Genomic DNA, 25,437 nt, shown 5'->3' with positions numbered 1-25,437 from the left:
TTTGAACCAAGGCAAGCCTATGATTTTTGGCGGTGCGGGGGATAAGGGTAGAAGTGGGCCAAATCAGAAGAGGGAAGTGTCTAAAAAGCCCAGCAACATTAAAGGACAGATGCAAAATGGGCTGAAGGACAAAGTGCAGAGGCCCACACCTGCTACGAAAGGGTTAATCTTTGGCCCAATTCGTGGAGAATCTGAATTGTCGATGTCCGGTAAACGTCTGCGAGTAGAGGAAGTTAATATGGGACAGTTGGGTGGAGTTTTTGTTGCCGGAGGTTTGGGGCGACAAGGTGATATGGCGGTGGTTCCGAACAGGTTGTTGACAGAGATGGTTGACAGGAGTAACTCGAGAGGCATTGATGGCATTCCCACGGTGCAGTCGGCTTTTGAGGAGCAAGAGGCAGGAGGGGTTGTTGATCGACTGGATTAGCGATTGTCCCTGGTAATTCTGGTTGTGCAATTCAAGTTTATGATGAATCTTTTGTTTTGGAATTGTCGGGGGCTAATAAACCCAATTTCCAGAGATCGATTCGATACATGCTCAAGCGGCATAGCACAGACGTGTTGGCAGTGATCGAAACCCATGCAGGTGGTGATCGAGCGGGTAGGATCTGTCAGGGGTTGGGGGTTGATAACTCATTCAGGGTTGATGCAGAAGGTCAGAGTGGCGGTTTATGGCTCCTGTGGCAGTCAAGGGTTGGTGATGTGGAAGTGGTGGATTCTTCGGACCAATTCATCTATGCTAAATTGGTGAACGAGTTGGAGATTCTGAATTTAATAGTGGTATATGCAGCTCCTTCGGCGTCTCGTCGTAGTAGTCTGTGGCAGAGGCTGAGTGATGTGGTTCGGTATGTCAAAGGACCAGTCATTATAGGCAGGGATTTTAACACTATAGTGAGGTTGGATGAACGGTCTGGTGGGAATGGCCAATTGTCTTCTGACTCTTTAGCCTTTTGAGATTGGATTAATGAACTCTCGCTGATAGACATGGGTTTCCAAGGGAACCAGTTCACATGGAAAATAAGGTGTTCTGAGAGTTTTTTTGTGGCGAAGAGGCTGGATCGGGTACTTTGATGTGCACAAGCCAGATTACAGTGGATGGAAGCAAAAGTTACTCACTTGCCATTCCTAGCATCTGATCATGCCCCTGTGTATGTTCAGTTGGTTCCTGTCCCAGGGAATAACCCACGACAAAGACCATTCATGTTTGAAGCGGCATGGTTGCATCATCCGGGGTTCAAAGAGTTAATGTCGCATTCATGGAATTGTCAGATTAACACTTTGCAAGCTCTGAGAGGACTGCAGTTAACGCTTAAGACATGGAACAAGGAGAGGTTAATGAGTGATATTAAATTGGTCCAAGCTCTCCTTGAGCACATACAGACAGACAATATGTTACAAAGAAATGGGGATTTATTGAAGGAGTTTGAGATTGTTTTTGAAAAGGAAGAAGTGTTATGGTTCCAAAAGTCTCAGGTAAAGTGGTATGTGCAGGGTGATAGAAATACATTATTTTTTCATACTTCGACAATAATTCGGAGAAAGAGGAATAGAATTGACATGTTGAAAGGGGATTATGGGCGATGGATAACTGACGCTAAGGTCCTCGAAGAGTTAGCTATCAGTTACTACAAGCGACTCTATTCTCTGGAAGACGTTGATCCAGTGGTTGCGAAGCTTCCTCCACAGGGTTTTCCGCGGCTCTCTCGTGAGGAGCAGTTGAGCTTCAGAAAACCATTCACAGAGTTGGAAATGAAGAGAGTTGTGTGAGGTATGGGAAGTTTTAAGGCTCCAAGCCCGATGGATTCTAGCCAGTATTTTATCAAAAGTGTTGAGATGTCGTGGTGGAGTCGGTGGCTCATTTTGTTTTGGAGTTTTTCGCATCTGGCAGGCTACCAAGGGACACAAATGATGCTATTTTGGTTCTTATTGCAAAGGTGAGTAAGCCAAAGCTAATTACACAGTTTTGGCCAATCAGTTTGTGCAATGTGCTCTTTGAGACAATAACGAAGGTACTGGTGGGTCGGTTGAAGGGTGTTATGAACCAGTTGATTGGTCCAACACAAACAAGCTTTATGCTAGGTAGATTGAGCACTGATAACATTGTAGTGGTTCAGGAGGCAGTGCATTCAATGCGCAGAAAGAAGGAAAGGAATGGATGGATGTTGTTGAAGTTGGATTTGGAAAAAGCTTATGATAGGATCTGCTGGGATTTTTTACAAGACACACTGCAAGCGGCAGGTTTAGAAGAGAATTGGGTGTGATGGATAATGCAGTGTGTAACTGGAACATCGATGAGTTTATTGTGGAACGGAGAGAAGACAGAGGCTTTTAAGCCACAGCGAGGACTCAGACAAGGAGACCCTCTGTCGCCATATCTGTTTGTCCTATGTCTGGAGCGCCTTTGTCACTTCATTGAGTTTGCAGTTGGGGATAAACAGTGGAAAACGATTAAGATATCACGTGGTGGACCTGCTTTGACCCATATTTGCTTTGCAGATGACCTCATTTTGTTTGTAGAGGCATCTGTAGGCCAGGTCAGAGTAATTTGCAGTGTTCTTAAAAGGTTTTATGTTGCTTCTGGGCAGAAAGTTAGCCTGGAGAAGTCGAAAATCTTTTTTTCTAAGAATATCTCTCGTGATTTGGGGAAGTTGATTTCGGATGAAAGTGGGATCAAGTCCACCAAGGAGTTGGGTAAGTATTTAGGGATGCCGATCTTACAAAAGAGGATTAACAAGGGCACTTTTGGGGATGTGTTGGAAAAAGTCTCTTCCCGGTTAGCAGGTTGGAAAGGACGGATGATGAGTTTTGCTTGGAGACTGACTCTCGTGAAGTCTGTGTTAGCGTTGGTTCCAATGCATACAATGAGCACAATTAAGCTGCCTCAGTCTATGCTAGAACGATTGGACAGAATTTCAAGATCCTTCTTATGGGAGAGTACGAAAGAGAAAAGGAAGCAGCATTTGCTGCGATGGAGCCGGGTTTGCTTGCCAAAACATGAGGGTGGACTTGGTATTCGGTTGGCTGCTGAGATGTATAAAGCTTTAATAGCTAAGGTGGGTTAGCGAGTGCTCCATGACAAGACTAGTCTGTGGGAAAGGGTGGTCAGGAGCAAGTATAAAGTGGGAGATATACATGATACATCATGGTTGAGAGCTAAAGGGGCGTGGTCCTCTACTTGGCGTAGTGTGGGGTGGGCCTTCGTGAGGTGATTTATCCTGACTTGAGCTGGGTTATTGGTGATGGGAAAGAGGTGCGGTTCTGGATTAACCGTTGGGTTTTAGAGAAGCCATTTGTCATGGGAGCTTGCCACAATTTACCAGTGGGGGTTGAGGATAAGAGGGTGTGTGATCTCTGGATTGAAGGAAGAGGCTGGGATCTTGCATAGATTACTCCATTTTTAGCGGAGACTAGTCTGCTACACCTTCAAGCCGTTGTTGTTGACAAAGTTACAGGGGCTACAAATCATTTGTCCTGGGGTGAGACTTCTGATGGACGCTTTACGGTGAGTTATGCTTATAATTTGTTAACTTGAGATGTGTTTCAGAGTCTGAATATAATAAGCTCTTTGTTTGATCAAGTGTGGAAGGTTGTGGCTCCGGAGAGAGTGAAAGTTTTTCTTTGGTTGGTTGTGCACCAAGTGTTGATGACCAATGTGGAACGAAAACGACGTCATCTGGGTGATTCAGATGTCTGTCCATTTGTAAGAATGGGTTTGAGACTATTATTCATGTTCTTCGGGATTGTCCGGTAATGGCTGGCCTGTGGCTTCGTCAAGTACCGCCACGACACAGACAAGCGTTCTTTGCGCAGTCTTTGTTGGAATGGGTATATGGAAATTTGTGTGATAAGTCGGAGGCGGGTGTAGGTTCTTGGTCGACGACTTTTGCTTTGGCAACGTAGTGGGGTTGGAAGTGGAGGTGTGGTAGCATATTTGGGGACACTCGAAGTTGGAGAGATCGTGTAAAGTTTATAAAGGATCTGTCTAACGAGGTGTCTGCTGCACAAGTAGAGAGTTTGAGGCAGTCGGCTCAGGTGGTCCGTGTGGAGGATTTGCGTTACACATTGGCCGTTGTACCGGGTCTGGCTGCTGCAGGAGCATCACGAGGTAACCCGGGTCTGGCTGCTGCAGGAGGTATGTTACGAAATTCAGAGGGGGAATGGTGTGGAGGATTTGCGTTAAACAGTGGCCGTTGTACTGGACCTCTTCCAGAATTATGGAGTGTGTACTATGGTTTGGTTATGGCTTGGGAGAAGCGTCTAACGAGGGTGGAATATGGAAGTGAATTTTGAGATCGTAGTTGGTTTTCTCAAGACAGGGATAGGGGAATTGCACCCATTGTCTTTCATGGTACGCTTGTGCCATGGCTTTATCACTAGGGACTGGATAGTCCGGATTACTCATGTATATTGGGAGGCTAACGGCTTGGTTGATGGGTTAGATAACTATGCATTTACCTTGCCGTTGGGATTTCATTATTTTCCTTCGGCTTCTGCTGATGTTGGTTCGATTTTGAGTGATGATGCGTCTAGGACTGTACGCCCAAGGAGAGTTATTTTTTAATGCGTTTGTTTTTGTATTTGAATAAATGATGGGGGTAACACCCCCGTCCATTACCAAAAAAAAAATATATTATACAAATGTTAACCTTCCATTTAACTCGATCTTGTAATCTTCGAAATATCTTAATACCCTCCCACAAGCTCATATATGGTAACACATATGAGATTGAACACTCATCATATCATCAACGGTCTTCATACTCATGATAGAGTCATCAATGGCGTTTAAACCTCCCCTTAAGGTCATCAATTTGGTGAAGAATACTGTATCTCCATCACCTTATGTCACCATGTGAACTGAACGAACTCATCAATTGGTCTATGCTCAAGTTCACAGCGACACAATGTCATCACCCCATCTGATATGTATATATCTATTGGAGTTCATCATCTTTGTGGTTACATCTTATTTGTAGTGTTAGATATAACCACATAAAAACCTGAAAAAGATAGATTAGATAAGTGAATTGAACGAACCCATCAACGGTCCATGCTCAAAATCCACATCAATATCATCAATCAATGAACGTCTCCTTTGTAGTATTAGACAATTGGTTCTTTTTTTTTCTTTTTTAAAATCAAAATTCCAAACAAAGTTAAGCAAACAACAAACTTATAATTATAAAAATTAAGATTATTCCAACAAAGATAGATAGAAGGAAACAAGGTCAAAGAGAAACAAAGATGAAATCAATAGAAAAACATAGGTCTTATTTTTAAATGCGGAAAAATAAAAGAACCATAATCCATGGAAATAGGATCAAGACTCTCATTTTTTCATTAGCCTTTAGCCTTATTATATTTATACAATGTCAAAATTTGTCTAGCAAGTTCTTTACATATTCAATAATGGTAAATCTACTTATTTGACAATAAGAAAATATTATACAAGTGTTAACTTTCTATTTTTAATTCCCGTTGTATATAAAGTTTAATATTAATATTTACTAGGTCACACCTCACAAATAGTTTCTTTGTTATCCCACAAGCACAAAGACAAATAAAACTCAATTAGATTTTAAAATAAAATTATGTTTTGAATTATGACATTATATTTAACAACATAGGATTAGCATATGGTGCTGTTTAAGTACAATTTGTTAATATGAAATACATTATGTGAGACGAATGTCGATAATGTAAAATAAGTAGTAAAAATTAATGTTTGAATGGTGAAAACCCTAACATGCATCAAAACAAAATATTTGAATGGTAAAAAATGCAAGAAATGGAGTGGAACTAATATTTAGATAAAATCTTATATAAAATTAAAATGGATTAATAGTAATAATAATGATAAGAATAATATTAGAAAATTAAGTTCCCTATATCATCTTCGTCATCATCATCATCATTGTTATTATTATGATTATTATTATTTTATTATTTTTATAATTTTTATTTTTATTATTATTATTATTATTATTATTATTGGTAAATAATAATAAATATAACAAATTAGTTTAAATGTCATTAATATTTTTTACTCTTTTATTTATTCAAATCATACAATATCCAAATATATAACTTACTTAAATATAATCATGCATATATATCTCTTGCATTTTATGTTTTTTTATTATTATTATTTATGTGATGGTATGTCAAGAGTTCAAATATACCTATAAAATTTAGAAATTCTAATATATGTGATCGTAAAATTGTTCTCATTAAGTCTTTCCAATCTTCTATGGAAGATCTTAAATCTGCAGCTGCAAATGCTCTTGTAAACAATGCTTTAATGTTTCTGTTAGACCATATTAGCGATGAAGGAGAAAACCAATATTTTCTCTTTCAATCAGTCAAAGATGTATGTTTTTTTTTTGTTCTCAACCTACAAGTATTATCAATATCGTATCATTGTATTACAGACTTAGTATTACAGACTCATGTGTGTATGGAATTATGGGGTATTATTTAAACTCTCTGAAATTATTGATGATATTATACGAGATGTGGTGGCTCATTAACAAAATAACAATTCTTATGTTCACCACTACGGGTCAAGTTCTCTTATTCACCCCATCTTAACTAATGAAACAAATTTTGTAGATCAATCAATCTTACAATTATTAATTCTAATATTATATTATAGTTTTTAATTATAACATTTAAACTCTAACCATTTTTTATAAACTTAAATCGACATATCATTTTGTTTAATTGTGTAATTTAAACCCTAATCACTTTTTTATAAACCCAAACCAATATATAATTTTGTTTAATTGTAAAATCTAAATACTAAACTGTAACCACCTTTTATAAACCCAAAGCGACATATAATTTTGTTTAATTGTAAAATCTAAACTCTAACCACTCTTTTGTAAACCCAAACCGACATATAATTTCGTTTAATTGTAAAATCTAAACTTTACCACTCTTTTGTTAACCCAAACCGACATATAATTTTATTTAATAATAAAATCTAAAACCTAACCATTCTTTTATAAACCCAAACCGACATATATTTTTTTTAATTATAAAGTTTAAACCCTAATTCTCCTTTATAAACTTAAACCGACATAAATTCCTTAAGAAAAAATCTACATCATTTGTTTACTTAATTTGTTTTGTCTTTTTATTTTAATTTTGATTTATTTTTTAAATGTAAAATGACATGGCATATTATTATATTTTGATTGGTTAATTAAGAGGAGATGAATAAGAGGGTGAATCCAAAAAAATATCTTTCTTAATATACATCATAGGTGTTTTAGACTGGGTCAGGTTTATATTGTAATTATTTCTGGGTCTTAAGGCAACTATCAAAACATTGAGGACATCTATGTAAAATTATCAAAGGAGGGAAAGAATAAAAAGTGGAGATGCAGGGATCGATCCTCGTACCTCTCGCATGCTAAGCGAGCGCTCTACCATCTTAGCTACATCCCCATTATGATATTGGAGTTGCGTATAATAACTAAGACATCTTGTGCATCGGAACATGTCACAAAAAATAGTGCCTTTCAGGCTGAGCTCAATGACTCGTTTGCTTTCTCAGTCTCGTCTCTCGTGATGCCAATCTCAGTTACTAAACCGATATCATCGGAAAAAAAACTCGCTCTATAAGTATAAATTCTTGAAACATAACTCAATTCATTTGTGGTTTGATCAAAACAGAGATTTATATGATATTTGCTAATCGCTCTGGTAAAGCATGAATCCTATTACAATCGAGAGTAAAAGCACGAAAACCCCTACCAAAATAGGGACGTTGGATGCATTACTTGTTCTCTTGCTTTCGTCTCCACCCATTGTCCTTTCCACGTTCCCTTCTAACCGGAAATTGGAAGCAGAAGTCGCGTGAGATATCACGTCCCACATTGATTCCGCGATCAATAAAGAAGTTTCGGTTTCCACTTCTGAAATCTTTGATGCGACAATAGAAGAATGTTCCATGGACATTAACTCAATGCAACGTTCTTTTACCACCTTTTCAGAAAATCATCAAACGTACGCATTAACATTTGGAAGAAGAGTTAACAAAGGTGTAATGAATGTGAGACAGGTTTGCTCATATACCTCGTGTGACTCAAATGGCTGTAGATAATCGCAGATATACATATCCGCCAGCCACGGAACAAGAACTCTCCTAGGAAGACGGAGATGGCATACTTTTCTGTTTACAAACATTAAAACGTTAAGTTTGTATCAGACAATCAGAAACTGTTATGTTTAACAGCTAACTCACGTTGATGATTTGAAGATGAGTTTGGATATGGGAATTTTTGACATTCCATTTGCATCCTCATCGTCTCCAACATCCTTTGGAATGACATCCTGCTCAGCCTCGTCACAGATAATGTCCAATCTACTTTGCAGACTCCTAATAATGTCAGCCTGAAAAGAAATATACCACCATCAACAAATTATTTAAAAATTCAATAACTCCAATAGAAATGGCACAAGCTTGTGAAAAAAAGGAAGAGACATCGTTGCAATACCTTAATATCAGTAATAGCTTGTGAAACTGGTTCTTTCATGTTCAAGTAGGCATAAGAGAATATAGAACCACCGAAGAGTAGAATTCCAGTAATATTCTTTGCAGTTAATGCTTCTCAACATATACATGATATCAGATACAATCATCAGAAAGACATGTCCAATAGCAAACCAAATCAGTATGGCTAAGTAGAGTGTGAGAAAAACATACCTTCAGCACGACTATCTTTCATGAATGGGAATAATAGTTCAACTTCATGTTCGCCATCCGTGTTGCAAGGCTCGTCGTTATGCACCTTTAGCCCAACATCAGTTAAGAAAAAAAATTAGAAACAAGGGAAGGTTATTACCAGCAAAGATAGCATCCCTTATTAGTAGTCTACACTCTATATAATTTAACTGACATAACAACGCTCGATGAAGCTACATTTCAAACCGACGCCATCCACAAGGATAATCTAACTGCATGATACTATTGATTAAATAACTAGAAAGAAGCATCAAGCTATAGAGCTAGAAATCAATTTAAGAACTCAACATCCAACAATATCCAACAATCAACATAGAAATATAGACCGTATAAGTTTTACTTTCTCCTCACCAAGTCCCCATCAACCATTGCATTTGCACTCTTCAGCTCTTTTGCATGAATTGCAAGTTCTCGACGGAGGATATCAGTAAATGTTTGCACAGTTGATTCACCCTCACGGTAAATTGGTAATCTACTTGCGAAAAAGTGAATAAAAATATCATTAGATTGATGTCGTCAGGAATAAATACAAAAAGAATGAGTTCCACTATTTATCAAAGTATGGCCATTCAGAGAAATCATTGTAAGAACGCGCCTGAGAGCTTATCAAATTTCAAAGTTAAACGCATTGGCAACTTGGTGCTCCAAATCAACTTTCAACATAATTAACAAGAATATCATTGTGAAATATTTTTATACATGAACATTACATTCATAAAAAGAGATAGAATGTATAATTCCAAAATCCAAATCAAAATGCAGTGACATTACCTGAAATTAAAGCTGTAGCTGCACTTAAATCTCTGTAGAGAACTTAATACCCTTCCCAGCTTAAAGTCACAAGGTCGAAGGCTACTTGATGTAATACTTGAGCTCAACAAACAAGTTCGACAACTCCATCTGCAAAAACATGTGTCATCCTTAGTTTAAGTACCCGAGAGAGTTCACCAAATTCCTAAAAACTGAATAAATACCTCCTTGGACTGTAACATATGTGAATAAGAAGAGCTTCATCCAAGCTAGGATCCAAATGTCGTATTGCATCTGTAACTCCCTTGATAGCCTGATAAAGTTTCCCATCACTTAGATCCATTATCATGGTTTACAGTGAGTTTACTCACTAACACCCTAAAATCTTAACTTAGCAAATAAAAGACATTAAATCTCCAATGTTACCTGGCAAAGAATCATAGTAGAATTCTTAAAAGCAGCATCACTAGCCCACACATAGATACCAACAACCTTCATTCCACCCAACAGCATTCTCGATACCTGATCCATTACAATGCCAATCACCATGAACCAAACACATGCATCTAACAACAAAACTAGGAGTCAGACAAACAGCAAAACAAACCTGTCGAGCATGTTCAGCTACCCAATCGGAATCCATCGATAGAGAAGATGACTCAGATTTTGACTTGGAAGGCTTCTTTTTATCATCTCTAGTCTCCAAAACCAAGCAAGCTGGTTCTCCATCATCATTGCTCGGTGTGGGAATCAAATCAAACAAAAATCCACGATCCAGAACAGAGCTAAGCTTCCCTATCACAAGACCCACCTATGCTCAAAACAAAATTGAAAAATAAAAAATCACATCTTTCTCTCAAGGCAGAGGAGACAACATACATGCATTTACAATAACATGAAAACTAATCAAATTTACCTCAGCAGGAATAGCTGAGTGAGAGAGACGATCTTCAACAGAAGTAAGTCTAGTATCTTCTCCAACCACTGCTTTCACCATTGTTTAACGAGTGAAAGATATCCCTGCAACAACCAAAAATTATAGCTTTTCGAAATCCCAGAATCAACAAAATCCAAAGATTGAAACTTTTTCATCGAAATCACATAAATCCAAGTAGAAATTGAAAAAACCCAGAAACGGAATTGATTCCCCATAACGTGGAGATAGAGAAGAAGCTTACCTCTTTCTGAAAGATCGTCCCTTTCTGGATTTGAGTGATTTTTGTTTATTTTTTGGGTGAAGAGATGAAGTCCGTTTTTATTAAACCGGTCTCTCTAACACTAGTGAGTTAAGTTAACGGTTCAACCACATAAATGACAGTCGTATGTGGTTAGGATTTAAACTTTCTAATTAATAAAATTATATGTCCGTTTGGGTTTATAAAAAAATGATTAATGTTTAGATTTTACAATTAAATGAAATTATATGTCGGTTTGGATTAATAAAAGAGTGGTTAAAGTTTAGATTTTATAATTAAACGAAATTATATGTCAGTTTGAGTTTACAAAAGATTGGTTAGGGTTTAGATTTTATAATTAAACAAAATTATATGTCGATTTGAGTTTATAAAAGAATGGTTAGAATTTAATGTATAGATTTTACAATTAAACAAAATTATATGTCGATTTGGGTTTATAAAAGAGTGATTAGGGTTTAAATTATACAATTAAACAAAATTATATGTCGTTTTGGGTTTAAATGTTATAATTAAAAACTATTATAAATGTTAGAATTAATAATTATAAAATTGATTGATCTATATAATTTGTTTCCTTAATTAAGAGGAAATGAATAATGGGTCACCACATCCCATACAATATCATCAACACTTTCGTAGAGGTTAAATAATAACCTCATAATTCTATCAACACATGAACTCTCGAAGTCCGCTCTAACAATAACAATTAAAATAATACAAAATCTGTAATGCAATGATATAATATTGATGATACTTGTAGGTTGAAAAAAAAACATACATATTTGAGTGATTGAACGAGAAAATATTGGTTTTCCCCTTTATTGCCAATATGATCTAAGAGAAATGGTAAAACAATGCTTTCTAGAGCATTTACAGCTGGAGATTTAAGATTTTCGACAGAAGATTCTAACGACTTAATGACAGCCTTTTTACGATCACATATATTATAATTGCTAAATTTTATAAGTATATCTGAATAATAATAATATTAATAATAATAATAGTAACAATAATTATTATTATAACTGCTTTAATTATTATTATAAAGATGATGCTAAGATACTATAAGGAAACTTAATTTTGTAATATTATTCTTGTTCCATTTTAATTATATATAATATGTTATCTAATTAATGCCACACCATTTCTTGGAGTTTCTACCATTCAAATCTTTTGCTATATTGCATGTTGAGGTTTTCACCATTCAAACTTAATCGCATTTTTCTCACATAATTTATTTCTTAGTTAACAAATTGTACTTAAATCGTACCATATTTTTACTCTATATCGTTGGATCCACTATCATAACTCGAAACCTAATTCTATTATTACTACTAAAAAAATTCAAATTTTGATCATTTCATACTTGACAAAAATCTGGATCATAAACATTAATTTAAATATTATATTTATATACTAGTAAGAGTATTTTGTAATTATAAGATTAGTTTTTGCCAATGTATATTTGTTAGTTGAAATTATAATTAATAAAGCATAAACATATCTATACACAGTGACGGATGCAAACATTTTTTTGCATGGGGCACAAACACATATAAGTAATAATATTATATTTATGTAAAATAAATATATATTTAACAAATAACAACATTAAATTATATCTTACATTTTTCATAATTTTAAATTTTGAAATCGAAATATATGCCAAAGTTTTTGTTATATTGGTTTATAATTATACTTAATTATTTATATTAGATATATACTGTATTTAATAATTAGAAATTACAAACTTAAAATTCACACTAAACTATAAAATATAGGTGTTAGGTTTAAATATACTTATCTAACCATATCACACAAATTTAAACTCTAAATATAATAATGAACTAATATTGTTAATTTAATGTTACTAATTGACTAGTTTACTAACATTTTCAGTTAAGTTATATGTATAGTTGTATACTATACAGTAGAAATATGAATTAAGTTTGTTAAAGTTAATCTGGAAATAGAAAAATAAAATAGAATTGAAAGTATATAATTTTACCTAAGAAACATAAAAAATAGAAAAAGAAAAATACATCCAGTAGTAAAAAAAGACTAAAAAGGAAGAGACTAAAGTAATTAATTGAGACTTTGAACAAATATAAAATTGATCAGGCAAAAAAAAAAAAAAAAAAAAAAAAAAAAAAGCAAAATAACAAGTTCATTCACGGAATAGAACTGGGGACTTGGAAACATATCTGAAAATTACTTTGTCAACTAAGCTACTAACCCATATGTAGTGATGTTAAAATGGGCAACCCGGGCCTGTTTCGGCCCTGCCCGTTTAAACCCTGTTTCGGCAACTACTATCGTACCGTTTTTTTAAAAATCAGCCGTTACTCATTGACGTCAATACGACGACGATGAGTGCTCTCTCAAGCTTCCATCAATCATGGAAGACTTTGATTCTCGCCAGCCAACGTTGCAACACAGTGAAGCAAATCAAATCAACACATTCTCTATTCATCATCCATGGCCTCCATCGAAACACTTCCGCGATTAGCAAACTTCTCACAGCGTTTCTCCATCTTCCCAATTTAAACAAACACTTTCACTACGCTTCCGCTATATTCGATTCGATTGAGACTCGTAACTCGTTCGTTTACGATACTATGATAAGAATTTGCTCAAGAAGCTCTCTTCCTCACTTGGGTTTACGATATTTTCGGTTAATGGTGAGTGAAGTCGAAGAAGAAGAAGAAGAAGATATAGCTCCAAGTTATCTCACGTTCCATTTCTTGATTTTTGCGTGTTTGAAAGCTTGTTTGTTCTCTGTGGGTAAGCAAATCCATTGTTGGGTGATTAAAAATGGTGTCTTTTTATCTGATGGTCATGTACAGACTGGGGTTTTTGAGGGTCTATGTGGAAGATAAAGTGTTGGTGGATGCCCGCAAAGTGTTCGATGAAATTCCTGAGCCAGATGTTGTGAAATGGGATGTTTTGATGAATGGGTATGTTAGATGTGGTTTAGGATCGGAAGGTTTGGAGGTGTTTATGGAGATGTTGGTTAGAGGAATTGAGCCTGATGAGTTTTCGGTTACTACGGGATTAACGGCTTGTGCACAAGTTGGGGCTCTTTCTCAGGGGAAGTGGATTCATGAGTTTGTGAAGAAGAAGAAGAAGATATGGATTAAGTCTGATGTATTTGTTGGAACTGCACTTGTTGATATGTATGCTAAGTGTGGTTGTATAGAGACGGCTGTGGAAGTTTTTGAAAAGTTGAGTAAGAGGAATGTGTTTTCATGGGCAGCCTTAATTGGAGGATATGCTGCTTATGGTTATGCAAAGAAAGCTATCATGTGTTTGGATCAGATGGAGCAAGAAGATGCTATTAAGCCTGATAGTGTAGTTCTTCTTGGGGTCTTAGCTGCTTGTGCTCATGGAGGGTTTCTTCAAGAAGGTAGAACAATGTTAGATAATATGGAAGCTCGATATGGAATTACTCCGAAGCATGAGCATTACAGTTGTATTGTAGATTTGATGTGTAGAGCTGGAAGATTAGATGATGCACTTGGTCTTATTGAAAAAAAGCCAATGAAACCGCTTGCGTCTGTTTGGGGTGCTTTACTGAATGGTTGTCGAACACATAAGAATGTTGAACTCGGGGAACTAGCTGTTAGAAAACTTCTCGAGTTAGAGAAAGGAAATGCTGATGAAGAGGAAGCAGCCCTAGTTCAACTATCTAATATTTACTTTAGTGCTCAACGAAATTTGGAGGCATCTAAGATTCGTGGGATGATGGATCAGAAGGGAATAAGAAAGGCACCAGGATGCAGTGTGTTAGAGGTGGATGGGAATGTTAGCACATTTGTTTCGGGAGATGTGTCACACCCAGAAATTCACACAGTGATTCATCTTCTGTCTGTTGATGCCTTGCAGATTCTGTAACACTCACTTTGAAGCTGAAAATCATATTAGAGCACCTCTTAGCCACAATACAAACTAAAGGGTTTTCCAAAGGTTATGTGGCAATGGGGACAAGGAGTACTTATGAAGGACCAAGAGGAGCTTCTGAACTCGATGCAACATTTGACCACCTAAAACAGGAACTGGAAACTTAAGCAAGGCCTGAAGAAATGGATAAGCCTCTCACGAGGGCCCTTGAGAGTAACGTTGTAATGATGTGTTTGATTCAGAATTTATGGTGTCTGGAGAGTGGAACAGAAGAGCGTGAGCCAAAAAAGGAAAAACAGTAGCTACAGTTGAAATTTGCAGGTTACCTGTGATTGATAAGGGTGTGTCTGTCTTGTCTTGACTCAGGAACAATGGTTTGGCTCAGGTACACTCTTTTCGTAACTGCCTTGAGTCATGTTGTTCTCCTAAGAAACTTTTCTTGACTTGTAGAAACTTGATGTTTCACAGATTTAGGATCTTGTTTAACATATCACTCAATTTGATCTGTTAGTGGTATGTATCTCACTAAGAATAAAATAAGCTTATTGACAGTTACGTGTTGGGAAACCTTACCAAAATCTCAACACGATGTCTTCTTGAATGTTTGGCGTAGTATTGGGTTTTGGTCGCTTAGGTAGGCATTTCACATACAGCCTTACGTTAGATTCATTTAGCATCAAGTGTGGTGTACTCATGTAAAAAGGTTTTGTTGATATACAGCGTGTTACTGAAATACACAATAACAGAAAATAAAAGTTTGTGGTCTTGGACAACGAACTCTTTGTAATTTTGAAACATTCTTCAAGAAGTGCTCGCATCCCCTGTAAAATTTCAACACATTCTCTTCAATTTTTTTTTGATTCAGGGGAAGCCACAGTTGACATATAACCAAAGAACGTAACCAACTAACTGAAAATAATAACCATCCATATCACACATTTTCATGACTAAACCAGAATCCACAAATTAAAACTGTTATGTTCACCGCAGTGTCTAGTTTATGTTCTTGTTCTTCATGAGTCATTGTTTTGGTAAAATATGAACCAATTAAAGGCTAACTAACCTTTCGAAGGGATCAAGACGACGTGCATCTTTGTATTGTTGGGAGGGAGATGCAACCGAAGGGGATATAATTTCCCGTTTAAAGGGTTCTTGGAACAGATTGATAAATCACTTAGACCTGTCTCTCCTTTAAGCTTCTCTTGCAGTTCTTCTAGTCCCATACCCTTGAAGCAGAAAAGCTCTTCCTTTGCTGTTTCATCCACGTTCCCATCTTCGTCCCCAATTCTATAATAAATTAGCCTGCCATCTGCCTTGACTGGTGAGCGGACACTGTCATCAGACTGATCATAAAGTGTAAAAAACAAAAGGTGTAGGTCAGTACTTTTTGATGCAATCATTCACAGAAAAATCTTGTTTCATTGATTAGATGCTACAACTACTTGTGTATTTAGTAATGAACATAATAGTGTAGAACTGATCAAACCTCAGTTTTGGAAAATCTTGGGGACCTGAGAGAAAATCCTTTGGGTGAATTGGGTTCTGGATGATCATCTTTTCTTTCCATCAGAAGTTCTGGTGGTGGCGGGGGAGACGGGAGAGGCGTATAAACCGGTTCAGCCACCGGGGGTGCTTTCTTCTTTCTGCTTTCCAAAATATCAACATCCCATAAAATCCAGTCCTGTGTGGTTGACCTATGAGGAATATCATGTGTAATTGAGTTCCTCCATGGCGGTAAACCCCCATTAGCTCGGAGATACTGTCCATACCTATTGAATTCAAATTCTCACACACCATTCATATTCAAGAAGACTACATAGGGGAGAGATGGCCTCTGATCAAAGTAGACACATACCTCGTCTTGAGTCTAACCTGAACACCTTCTCTAACGGGTTCCCATTCAGTTGATGAGTCTAGCCTTCGTGGTAGTGTTTGCGTTACCTTCTTGCCGGTCATACCAAGGAACATTGGGATGTTTGAAGCGGTTAGGTACTTGCCAAAGCAGCTTTTGAGACGAATCACATCCGCCTCTTCTACAACCTCCACCGTCCATCTTGCGTTCATAGACCGCCCGTCTCTGTCCTGGCTCACGGATTCTTCGTCCTCCTCTGCTAGAAGGTACTTGTCGTGGTAGCTACGTAAACGCACGGTTTCAGCCTTTTTGAAAATCTCCATTATTGTTCTGTTGTATCAAATTACAGATACATCTTTTAAAACCAAAATCGTTTACAGAATCCTTTAACGTCATATACAAACGGTAAAATCTGATTGCTTATTTCAATCTTTCCTGCAAACATTCATTTTTGAATTCGAAAATGATATCAATGTTAGCTTTGCCTATACCTGAAACAGGGATCTGTGGGATGGCCAAGGCTGCGAGTTTACGTTCAAGGATTGGATTGAAGATGATGATCATTCATGGGAAATGTTTCCAGGTACTTTGGAACCCTTTTTTAGTTTCTTTGGCTTTGGATTAGAGAAAAAAGAGGTTTATTTGTTTTTTTAATTTGTGGTGTTAATAATGTATTTAGAGATTGTTAAGGGTATATTAGGAAACAGGTACGTACTTGTATGGGATTTCATTTCATCTAATATTAGTCGAATTCACAGAGTTTATCAAAAACACTAAAGACTTTATCAAAGTTTTCCTTCTGGTTTTCTTGTTTTATATATTCTTGAATTCTTAGAACAGACAAGATTTTTAGTGTTGTGTTCTTGATTTTCTTTTCAGGCAAGGAGCATGAGTTTGCAGAAAACGAAAGCTGGAAACGTTAGGAACATTACACTGTCTCTGAAATTGCTCAAAAGTTCAATAAAACTATAATGGTTAGATTCTAAAACGTTAACCATGAGCCAGGCTTAAAATAACATGCGAAATGCTTTTAGTTGCTTGTAACTCTTTCTGTCCTTGTGTTCATCTACTTGATCTCTCTGAATCTTCTTCCTCCTCTCTAGAGCTTGAATCAGGTCTTTGAGAGATCCATCAGCATCTATCTCACGATTCTTCTTCATCAACTTCTCAGCAACATCAGCTGGTGCGATCTTTGTTTCCTTTATCAAAGACTCAATCTTTTCGAAAAGAGGATGAGAATCAAGATCCAGATAGTTCTTGGCTAGAATCTTGAACGCTTCGAAAGTACAGTAAGACAGCTCAATATGCATATCCATTCTCCCTCTCCTGATTAAAGCCGGGTCAAGTTTGGCCAAGTGATTTGTCGTGAAGACAATAATCCGCTCTTGTCCACAAGCAGACCAGATTCCATCAATAAAGTTTAAAAGCCCCGAGAGTGTTACGAAACTACTCTTGTCTTCTTCATCACCTTGTTGTCCATCTTTAGTCAATCTTGTCCAGTAGCTCTCCTTCTTCTTTCTATTACCCGTAACATCCAATGAGCAATCAATATCTTCAATCACGATAATAGACTTATTAGAAGTAGCAGTGAGTAGTTTTCTCAACTCCGAGTTGTTCTGTATAGCTGTGAGTTCAAGATCGTAGATACTATAGTTCAAAAGGTTCGCCATTGCAGCAATCATTGTCGATTTACCGGTCCCCGGTGGCCCATACAGTAAGTAACCCCTCTTCCGAGCTTTCCCAATCTTCTTGTAATAATCTTTACCATTGCTAAACGCAACAAGATCACTCAAGATCTCCTCTTTCTTCTTTGGATCCATAGCTAACGTCTCAAAGTTCGCAGGATGCTCAAAGTCAATATATCTCCAAAGACTAGCCTTGCTTGATTCCCACTGAGAACTCGGATTATTTGTGAACAACTTCATCTTCTTGTTCTTGGCTTCAATCGATTTGCCTTCTTCAACAACATATTGTATGTAAGAATCGGTTACAATATCTCGTGACCGTCTATGGAAAGTGAGCTTGAACGTTCTATATCCGTTGGAATCAGTTTCAATCTCCCACCAGATATTAACTCCTTCATACTCATCTCGGACTTTAGCCTCGTCTCGTTTCAAAACCAAGCCTTTACTCTCTCTAACCTGGCTTGCTCTTAGGTGCTTTGCTTTATCAGTTTCTTTTGCCCCAAGGTAAGTCTCGATAGCTGAGAAAGCATGATTGAATTGATAGTCTTCGTACTGAGAGAAATTGATTTCGACATACGGAGAGAAGAAGTTGATGAATCTGTCGGAAAATTTCTGGAAAAATGAGAGTTGTTGGATTGTGGAAATAAGAAACTCTTTGATAGCGATATTGAGGTGGTTAGGGAAGATTTGTTGAATTGTTGCCCACAAGAAGAATAAACTCGCCAAGCTTGAACCAAATGTATTTCCCATCATCATCATTGTTTAGAGCAAAATCTGTTTTTGTTTTTTTTAGGAGTTGGTTGTGTTTGGCTATGAGTAATATATAGTGGGTGTATTACTTGTAAAGGTAATGTGTATATTCCAAAGAAACGAGTAAAAGTAACGTGTGTATATATTCCAAGAAATCATGTACTTTTTTTTTGCTTTATGTATGTATATGTTTCGACTTTGGAAGTCCTTGGGCCACAAGTATTATTGTTTTTCCTTTTCACTACCAAATATTATTATTTAAGTTAACATTTTAGTAAGCTTTATCTGGTTTTGATAATTATGAGGAGCCACAATTTGACTATATATGCTTTTTTCAGAAGATTTTCATGTTGGTGTATTGATTTGTTTCATTTATTAGGTTACAATAGAAACTATAGTTAGCTTTATTTGGTTCAATTAACAAAGAGTCGCCATAACACGTAGAAATTTTTGTAATACTATTGAACACGTAGAAATTTTCATATTATTTCTTCTCTTTGTAATACTATTGAACACGTAGAAATTTTTGCCTAATGACCCTTCCAAACACGATCGTCTAAAAGCTAGCATATTATTTAGTACGTACGTAGTAGTGACTAGTGGACGATGATGAAAGTTATATAAAAATGCATGATACAAGCGACGAATTATCAATCCACACTACAAATATTTTTTGTTTTAAATCATTTTTTTTTAAATATTTGTATCAGATTTAAATGATGGAAATATAATTTGTATCACTTTAAAAAATGATTTACTATTTGTTGATGCAAATAATTTACATCAATTTATTTCAAACTGATGTTATATTAAATCAATTATAACAAATAATTTTAAATTATTGTGTCAGTTTTTATAAATGATTTTAATATTTGGTATCATTTATGAATAACTGATACTAATAAAAGATTTCTTGTTTTAATAATAATAACAGATTCATTTATTTAAAATATTTTTGAAATTATTTTAATATGAAAAAATTGTCTTTGATATCTATTAAAATCTTTTTGAATCTGTACTAATATCTTTTATTAAAATTGTTATTTACAAAATAAATAAATAAACATAAATACAATGCATCTAATTTAATATAGATTCAACAAAAAGAAAAAATTGATATGAATTGATCAGATCATAAATTCAACGTTGAATTACAAACAGAAAAAAAAAAGACTGATATGAACTCAGATAATAAATTGATAACAGAGCTTTTTTCTTCTTGCTGAAGTGTCATATGTATCTTCATAAGTGTTATATGAAACACATATTGCTTTTGTTCCCTCCCTTTCTTTTTCATTGTCTTTATGACATTGTTGTTTCATCTTGAGATTTTCTGAGTACATAAAACAAAAATAACAGAGGAACAATTAGAATTCTATATTTGATCATAAAAAAAAACTTGATATAAAATAGGGAGAAGAAAATACATTTTACCTTTAAATGTTTTAGATGTGATGATTATATGCTGAAAATGTGTTGTAAATGCATAATTTGATTTACCAGTGGTTGTCTTGTTGACATTCAAAGAAGAACTTCTACAAAAGTTTTTGATTTGATCACTCTCAATTTTTTTTCTTTCTTATATAGATGGAGAACATGTTAAGATATCTAAACAGATCTGTTTTCTTTTATTTTTATAATTATTATTTATGGAAAATATTTGTGATAATATTGATTTTTAAACATTTGTGATAATATTGATTAATTGTGATAATATTGATTTTTAAACATTTACGATTTTTTTAATAATTATTAATTATGGAAATATTTGTGAAATAATGATTAATTATTTTGAAAATAATTTTGTTTTGCAGGTTTGTTAGGTGGAAAACGTATTTATTATATTTTCATAAATAAAATAAAATAAACATAATTTATATTTTTAAAAATATTATTTTCGTATCTTTAAAATAATTAATAATAGAAATTTATAAAACTTTTTTTTGGGAAATAGTAATATATGTTTGATTCTGATTTTTATGGAAAAATAAATTGATCCTTGGAAAATAAAAGAGATTAATATTGAATATTTTGAGTTTTGACACATGTAAATTAATATTGACTTGCATCAGTTATATGCAACTGATATAATAAAATTCTGGAATATATTTATTTAATTTAAATCGAATGTGTTTGAATTAACATCATTTTATTATTGATATCAATTTTGTATCATTTATTTAATTGAAATACAATTTGTATCATTATATTAAGTGATGTAAATTATATTTTCTGTTAAATATTTTTGAATTGATGCAAATTCAAATAAAATTATATCACTTTTATTTAACTGATATCAAATTATTCGATTACGACATCAATAATAATAATTGATGCTAAACACATAATCATGCATCATTTATTAATAAGTCATTTAAATTGATATCATTTACTTTTGTGATACTATTTAAGTGATGCAATCAACCATTTGTTTTTTGTAGTGCCATAAGTCCAATAGAGTCAACTTGGTCGGTCTATTTTAATTTTTAAATATCCTCATGGCAGGAAATATATTTCCAAAATTTTAAAATAATTATAACTTTTTTATTAAATTTTAAAATTAGAAATATAGATTATGAAATAACTTGATAATAATTAAATACAAATAAATTTAAAATTTCATAAAAAATAAATAGGGATATATTTACACTCTCCCATACCACGTTTCTCAAGTTTTAGACCAAAATATCAATTTTTTATTAATAGTTTGTTGGATAAAAACCAAAAATATTTGTCTTTAATCTTTATATGATCATCATTTACGAATCTGCATAACTTTTACCTTTTCCGAAGTTTCCGAGCTTCTACTTGTCATTTTCCTACTCCAATATATATATTACAAATTATATTTGTTTAAATGTGTATATAATAAACATATCAGGTTTGGCCACATTTTTCCACAACTTATTGAAGAAGATAAAGATCTGTTTGTCCAAATAAAGAACCGTGTAATGTGAACGTTTCGTCCTGCGTGTTTTTAAAAGCCAATTTCACACCACTTTCGTAGGTGCTCTGTGCTCAAATGAATCATTACAACAACTATGTGAATGTGATAACTGATAAGATATGGATATCGTGTGTACGAGTTCCGACAAAACCACGGATAGCGGTAACAAAATGGAAAATAAATACAATAACTTACGCACATTTTAATTAGTTAAACTGTTTACGCGTTCATTGTATTTTCATTTCTGTCTAAATTCACAGTATTTTTAATCATAGGTGGTTCTAAAATGTAATCAACATCGTCTAGACCGTTTTCTACTACGTGCTACACTTCTATATACGGAATCTATCTTACTACGGACGTTCTACTCTTTTTGTGTGTGTGTGAGTGTGTTATGCACTTATGCTTATGCTCAATAGTTAAATTCCTATATAATATAGTTATAGGAAGAAAACTAGTTTTAGTTACAATTCCTATAGTTATCAGTTTTTTATTGGCTAATAAATAAACGAATTTTTATAGCAATTATTTGTTGCCAAGAGCTCCGAAAAGTTTAGAAAGTATAATATATGTGGGCTCATGGTATCGATAAGTAAAAGCTTTATATCATCCGATCCATATATTTCATATTAAAAGTTTTCCTTAGACGAAATTAGACTATCCTTTAGAAACCATTAATTTTATTTTGGATTAAAATACTGATATATGAACAAATTATCAATTAGAATATAAAATAACATAATGCATAAGTTTGAAGCATAGAAAATAGTTTTATAAAACTAGACAAAAAAAAAACTAGACAAAAAAAACTAGACAAAAAAACGATTATTCTAACTAGAAAATTTTCCATTGTATAAATTAATCACAAAATATTACTTACTATAAAGTATAAATACGTTTGTTTTAAAAGTTAGAACTGAAAAAAAAAACAATAAAAAAGAAAGAATTACTTTGATATATTCTAAAGGTTGGTTTATTCCTGATATATATAAATTTTCTAAAAATTCCTGATATCTAGGTCAATGATGCTATATTGCTATATATAAATCTTCCATCGTTGTTATAATTCGCAGGCTTTCTTTGCACAAATAAAAGAAATAATTGTGGGATACATTTGTTTATGAAAATAAAAAAATTTATATGGGTGTTTTGTTTTGGGTTGAAATATTTTATTTCCTTCTTTAATTTGACTGGTTTGGCCGTTTAGCGTTAAAGCCCATCTTTGGTTTGTAATTAGAGTGGGGCACCTAGGGTTGGGCATAAAAACCGTACCCGAATACCCAACTCGGAACTCGACCCGAAAAATTGGGTTCGGGTTGGGTACGGGTTTGCCTATAAAACTCTATTGGATTCTATTTTCTAATACCTGTGAGTTCGGGTTAGGGTCGGGTAATATTCGGTACCCGTTTGGGTACCCATTATACCCGAAAGCATAAACATATTTATAATATTTATCATTAATATAATGTAATTATCCCAAAATATGATTATAATTTTGAATATTTCATTTAGTTTTATACCTAAATATCAAAAATAATCAAAATATCTAAAATATTTTGTTACATAAGTCAAAATTTAACTAAATTTATTGAAATTTAATTAATTTTAATTATATTTTTTCGGGTACCCGGTAGTTTGAGTACTAATCGGGTTCTAAAATTTATAACCCAAACCGACCCGAACCCAGTAGTACCCGAACCGAACCGAACCCATATATCTAAAAATACCCAATGGGTTCTATTTTTTTAAACCCGTTTACCCAACCCGAATGAATAATACCCGAACCCGAACGGGTTACCCAAGTGCCCAGCCCTAGGGGCACCTTTTAAAATTACCTATTAGACTGAAAATAATTGTGTAAATTGTATGAAGAAAAGATGAAAAAAAAAAACAGTGTGGGGCACGTGCCCCACCCTTCAATGCCTTGCGTCCGCCACTGCAAACAAATGATCCGAACTAGAAGCTGAGGAGGCTCAAAGTTCTAATTCAAGCTAACAAATGAACGTACGTTACATAAATTTTATCGTATTCGCCTAAATTATATTATAACTTGAATGACAACTACTTTACACAATGTCGCTTAAAGTACTATCAACTTTCCCATGAACAAGATTGAGAAAGATGAAAACAGAATCTGGGAAAAGATAATTTTTTCATTCAAGTGTGAAGTGAAGATACAAATTAAGATTAAAATACAAGTGAAACTTAACCACTATGCTAACCAAACTATACGAGAGATTAAACCAAGGTAAACCAACTACATACATTCTCTAATAAGTAAGTCTCCATTGTTGGATGAACCTCTCCGATTACGGTTACCAATGAACCTCTCATAGGATTACCGGAGTTGACTTCCATATGGCAGACTGGCCAAGCAATCATGCATGTTACTCGTCTTTCTCTGGAACTTTCGTAGTTGATGATCAGGGACATAGTTGACAACTTTAGTATGTTTTGATGTGCTTGCTAGTTATATGTGAACAAGTTTACGTAAACTAAACCATTATTCGTTATTGATTTCCATAAAAACCAATTAACATTAAGTCGATTGGTTCAATGCTCCATTCTTCATCTTGTGTATATAGTTTGAAATACTGGTCGAATAATAATGTTACTCGTCTTTTTTGGGAGCGTAGTTAATCTATGATCAAGGACTTTTTTGTGAAGCTACAACAAAGAATGATTTGCTTGTATAAGAATTTGGCAGCACAAAGATAAAACGTTAAACCACAGACTATCCGAAAATGTTCGGTCTAAAAATGTAAGTCAAGTAACCAAGCGTCAATAGCTCAACTGGTAAAGACTCTTTATCAAAGTCTAGAGGTCGCTGGTTCGAGGGACGGCGCTTGGGAGGAGACCATATCAAATGTTCTGGTCTCTGGCATGAGAGGATATACGGACCTAGGCCCGAAACCTTTTAGTAATTCAAAAAAAAAAAAAAATGTAAGTCAAGTAATTTGTTGTGTGAAGTTGAAACCTAAGCCAAAGATGACTGTTCTAGGTGTGAGGAAGTTAATAGATCTTTGAAAATTTGCGACCATGGCGTCCAACAACTTGGCGTAAAACACATTTTCACCACCCAAGTTAAAAACTTGTTCCATGCATAGACAATATCATACTTCCGTCTTCTATGAAATTGCCAACATTTTTTTTTTAATGGGTCTCATCCTTTAACGGGTTCAAGACCTGTAAACCAAACAGCTACAAGGTTGAAGCCGGGCGGTTAAGCGGAGGCAGAGAATCAAATCTACTAGTTCCGGCGAATACAAAGCCCACAATTTTGCGACTACATCGCCAGATAGATTATTTGACCGGAGTATTCGGATCCGGTCTCCGAACCGCCACCAGCGAAAAACCTGACCCGTCAAAAGCTTTCCGGAGTAGAACAACTCTCCGACACTCCGCCACCCAATGAATGTCGAATCCCCTACCTGCCAACACTTTCCTCCTGCCATTACAAAATCTTCAGATTTTATATTAAAATACATTCAATACGGTTCTATTATTACGCTTGCTTGGAGCCGCATAATAGTTGACCCTTTTCCTAAATCTAGTATACCGTTTTCTTACAATAAGTTGGAAATTATAACAATAATGCATGAGCA

The 25,437-nt window shown here is 34.8% G+C and overlaps 2 protein-coding genes, 1 long non-coding RNA gene and 2 pseudogenes across 4 annotated transcripts; 2 read left to right on the top strand and 3 right to left on the bottom strand.

Moving 5' to 3' along the window:
• Positions 1 to 7,602: 7,602 nt before the first annotated feature.
• On the bottom strand, positions 7,603 to 10,855 carry LOC104780095 (uncharacterized). Its single transcript, XM_010504557.2, has 12 exons — positions 10,681 to 10,855; positions 10,419 to 10,522; positions 10,110 to 10,313; positions 9,929 to 10,024; positions 9,727 to 9,815; positions 9,524 to 9,652; positions 9,104 to 9,224; positions 8,714 to 8,798; positions 8,505 to 8,614; positions 8,252 to 8,400; positions 8,083 to 8,179; positions 7,603 to 7,992 (listed from the first exon to the last, which is right to left on the bottom strand). Exons 2-12 carry the CDS (start codon positions 10,497 to 10,499, stop codon positions 7,699 to 7,701), a joined length of 1,455 nt encoding a protein of 484 aa, XP_010502859.1. The 5' UTR covers positions 10,500 to 10,522; positions 10,681 to 10,855; the 3' UTR covers positions 7,603 to 7,698.
• Positions 10,856 to 12,964: 2,109 nt separating this feature from the next.
• LOC104780092 (putative pentatricopeptide repeat-containing protein At3g28640 pseudogene) lies at positions 12,965 to 14,738 on the top strand (annotated as a pseudogene).
• LOC147945580 (uncharacterized) lies at positions 14,676 to 16,823 on the top strand. The gene is given in 5 exon segments (XM_087510055.1): positions 14,676 to 14,770; positions 14,889 to 14,896; positions 16,169 to 16,310; positions 16,419 to 16,441; positions 16,503 to 16,823. Coding segments are annotated over 5 exon segments (498 nt in total). The 3' UTR covers positions 16,733 to 16,823.
• A 518-nt stretch (positions 16,824 to 17,341) lies between these two features.
• On the bottom strand, positions 17,342 to 18,933 carry LOC104780091 (AAA-ATPase At3g28610 pseudogene; annotated as a pseudogene). The gene has a single exon (XR_015596652.1). The product of XR_015596652.1 is annotated as an AAA-ATPase At3g28610 pseudogene (transcript).
• A 956-nt stretch (positions 18,934 to 19,889) lies between these two features.
• Positions 19,890 to 20,505, bottom strand: LOC147945579 (uncharacterized). Its single transcript, XR_015596180.1, has 2 exons — positions 20,320 to 20,505; positions 19,890 to 20,218 (listed from the first exon to the last, which is right to left on the bottom strand). It is a non-coding gene; the product is annotated as an uncharacterized LOC147945579 (long non-coding RNA).
• Between the last annotated feature and the right edge of the window lie 4,932 nt (positions 20,506 to 25,437).

The sequence above is a fragment of the Camelina sativa genome, chromosome 4 (assembly GCF_030686135.1).
Source record: "Camelina sativa cultivar CO46 ecotype springtype chromosome 4, ASM3068613v1".
In the NCBI taxonomy this organism is placed as follows: domain Eukaryota; kingdom Viridiplantae; phylum Streptophyta; class Magnoliopsida; order Brassicales; family Brassicaceae; genus Camelina; species Camelina sativa.
Note: the sequence above shows the minus strand (reverse complement) of the source record. Positions and strands in the feature narration are given on the sequence as shown.

Bases quoted from the DNA above. Each gene is read 5' to 3' on its own strand.
- LOC104780095 (XM_010504557.2), bottom strand. From the start codon at position 10,499: ATGGTGAAAGCAGTGGTTGGAGAAGATACTAGACTTACTTCTGTTGAA. The intron at 10,025-10,109 runs GTTTGTTTTGCT...GTAATGGATCAG, and splicing joins TAGCTGAACATGCTCGACAG to GTATCGAGAATGCTGTTGGG. The intron at 8,799-9,103 runs GTGAGGAGAAAG...GTTGGGCTAAAG, and splicing joins CAATGGTTGATGGGGACTTG to GTGCATAACGACGAGCCTTG.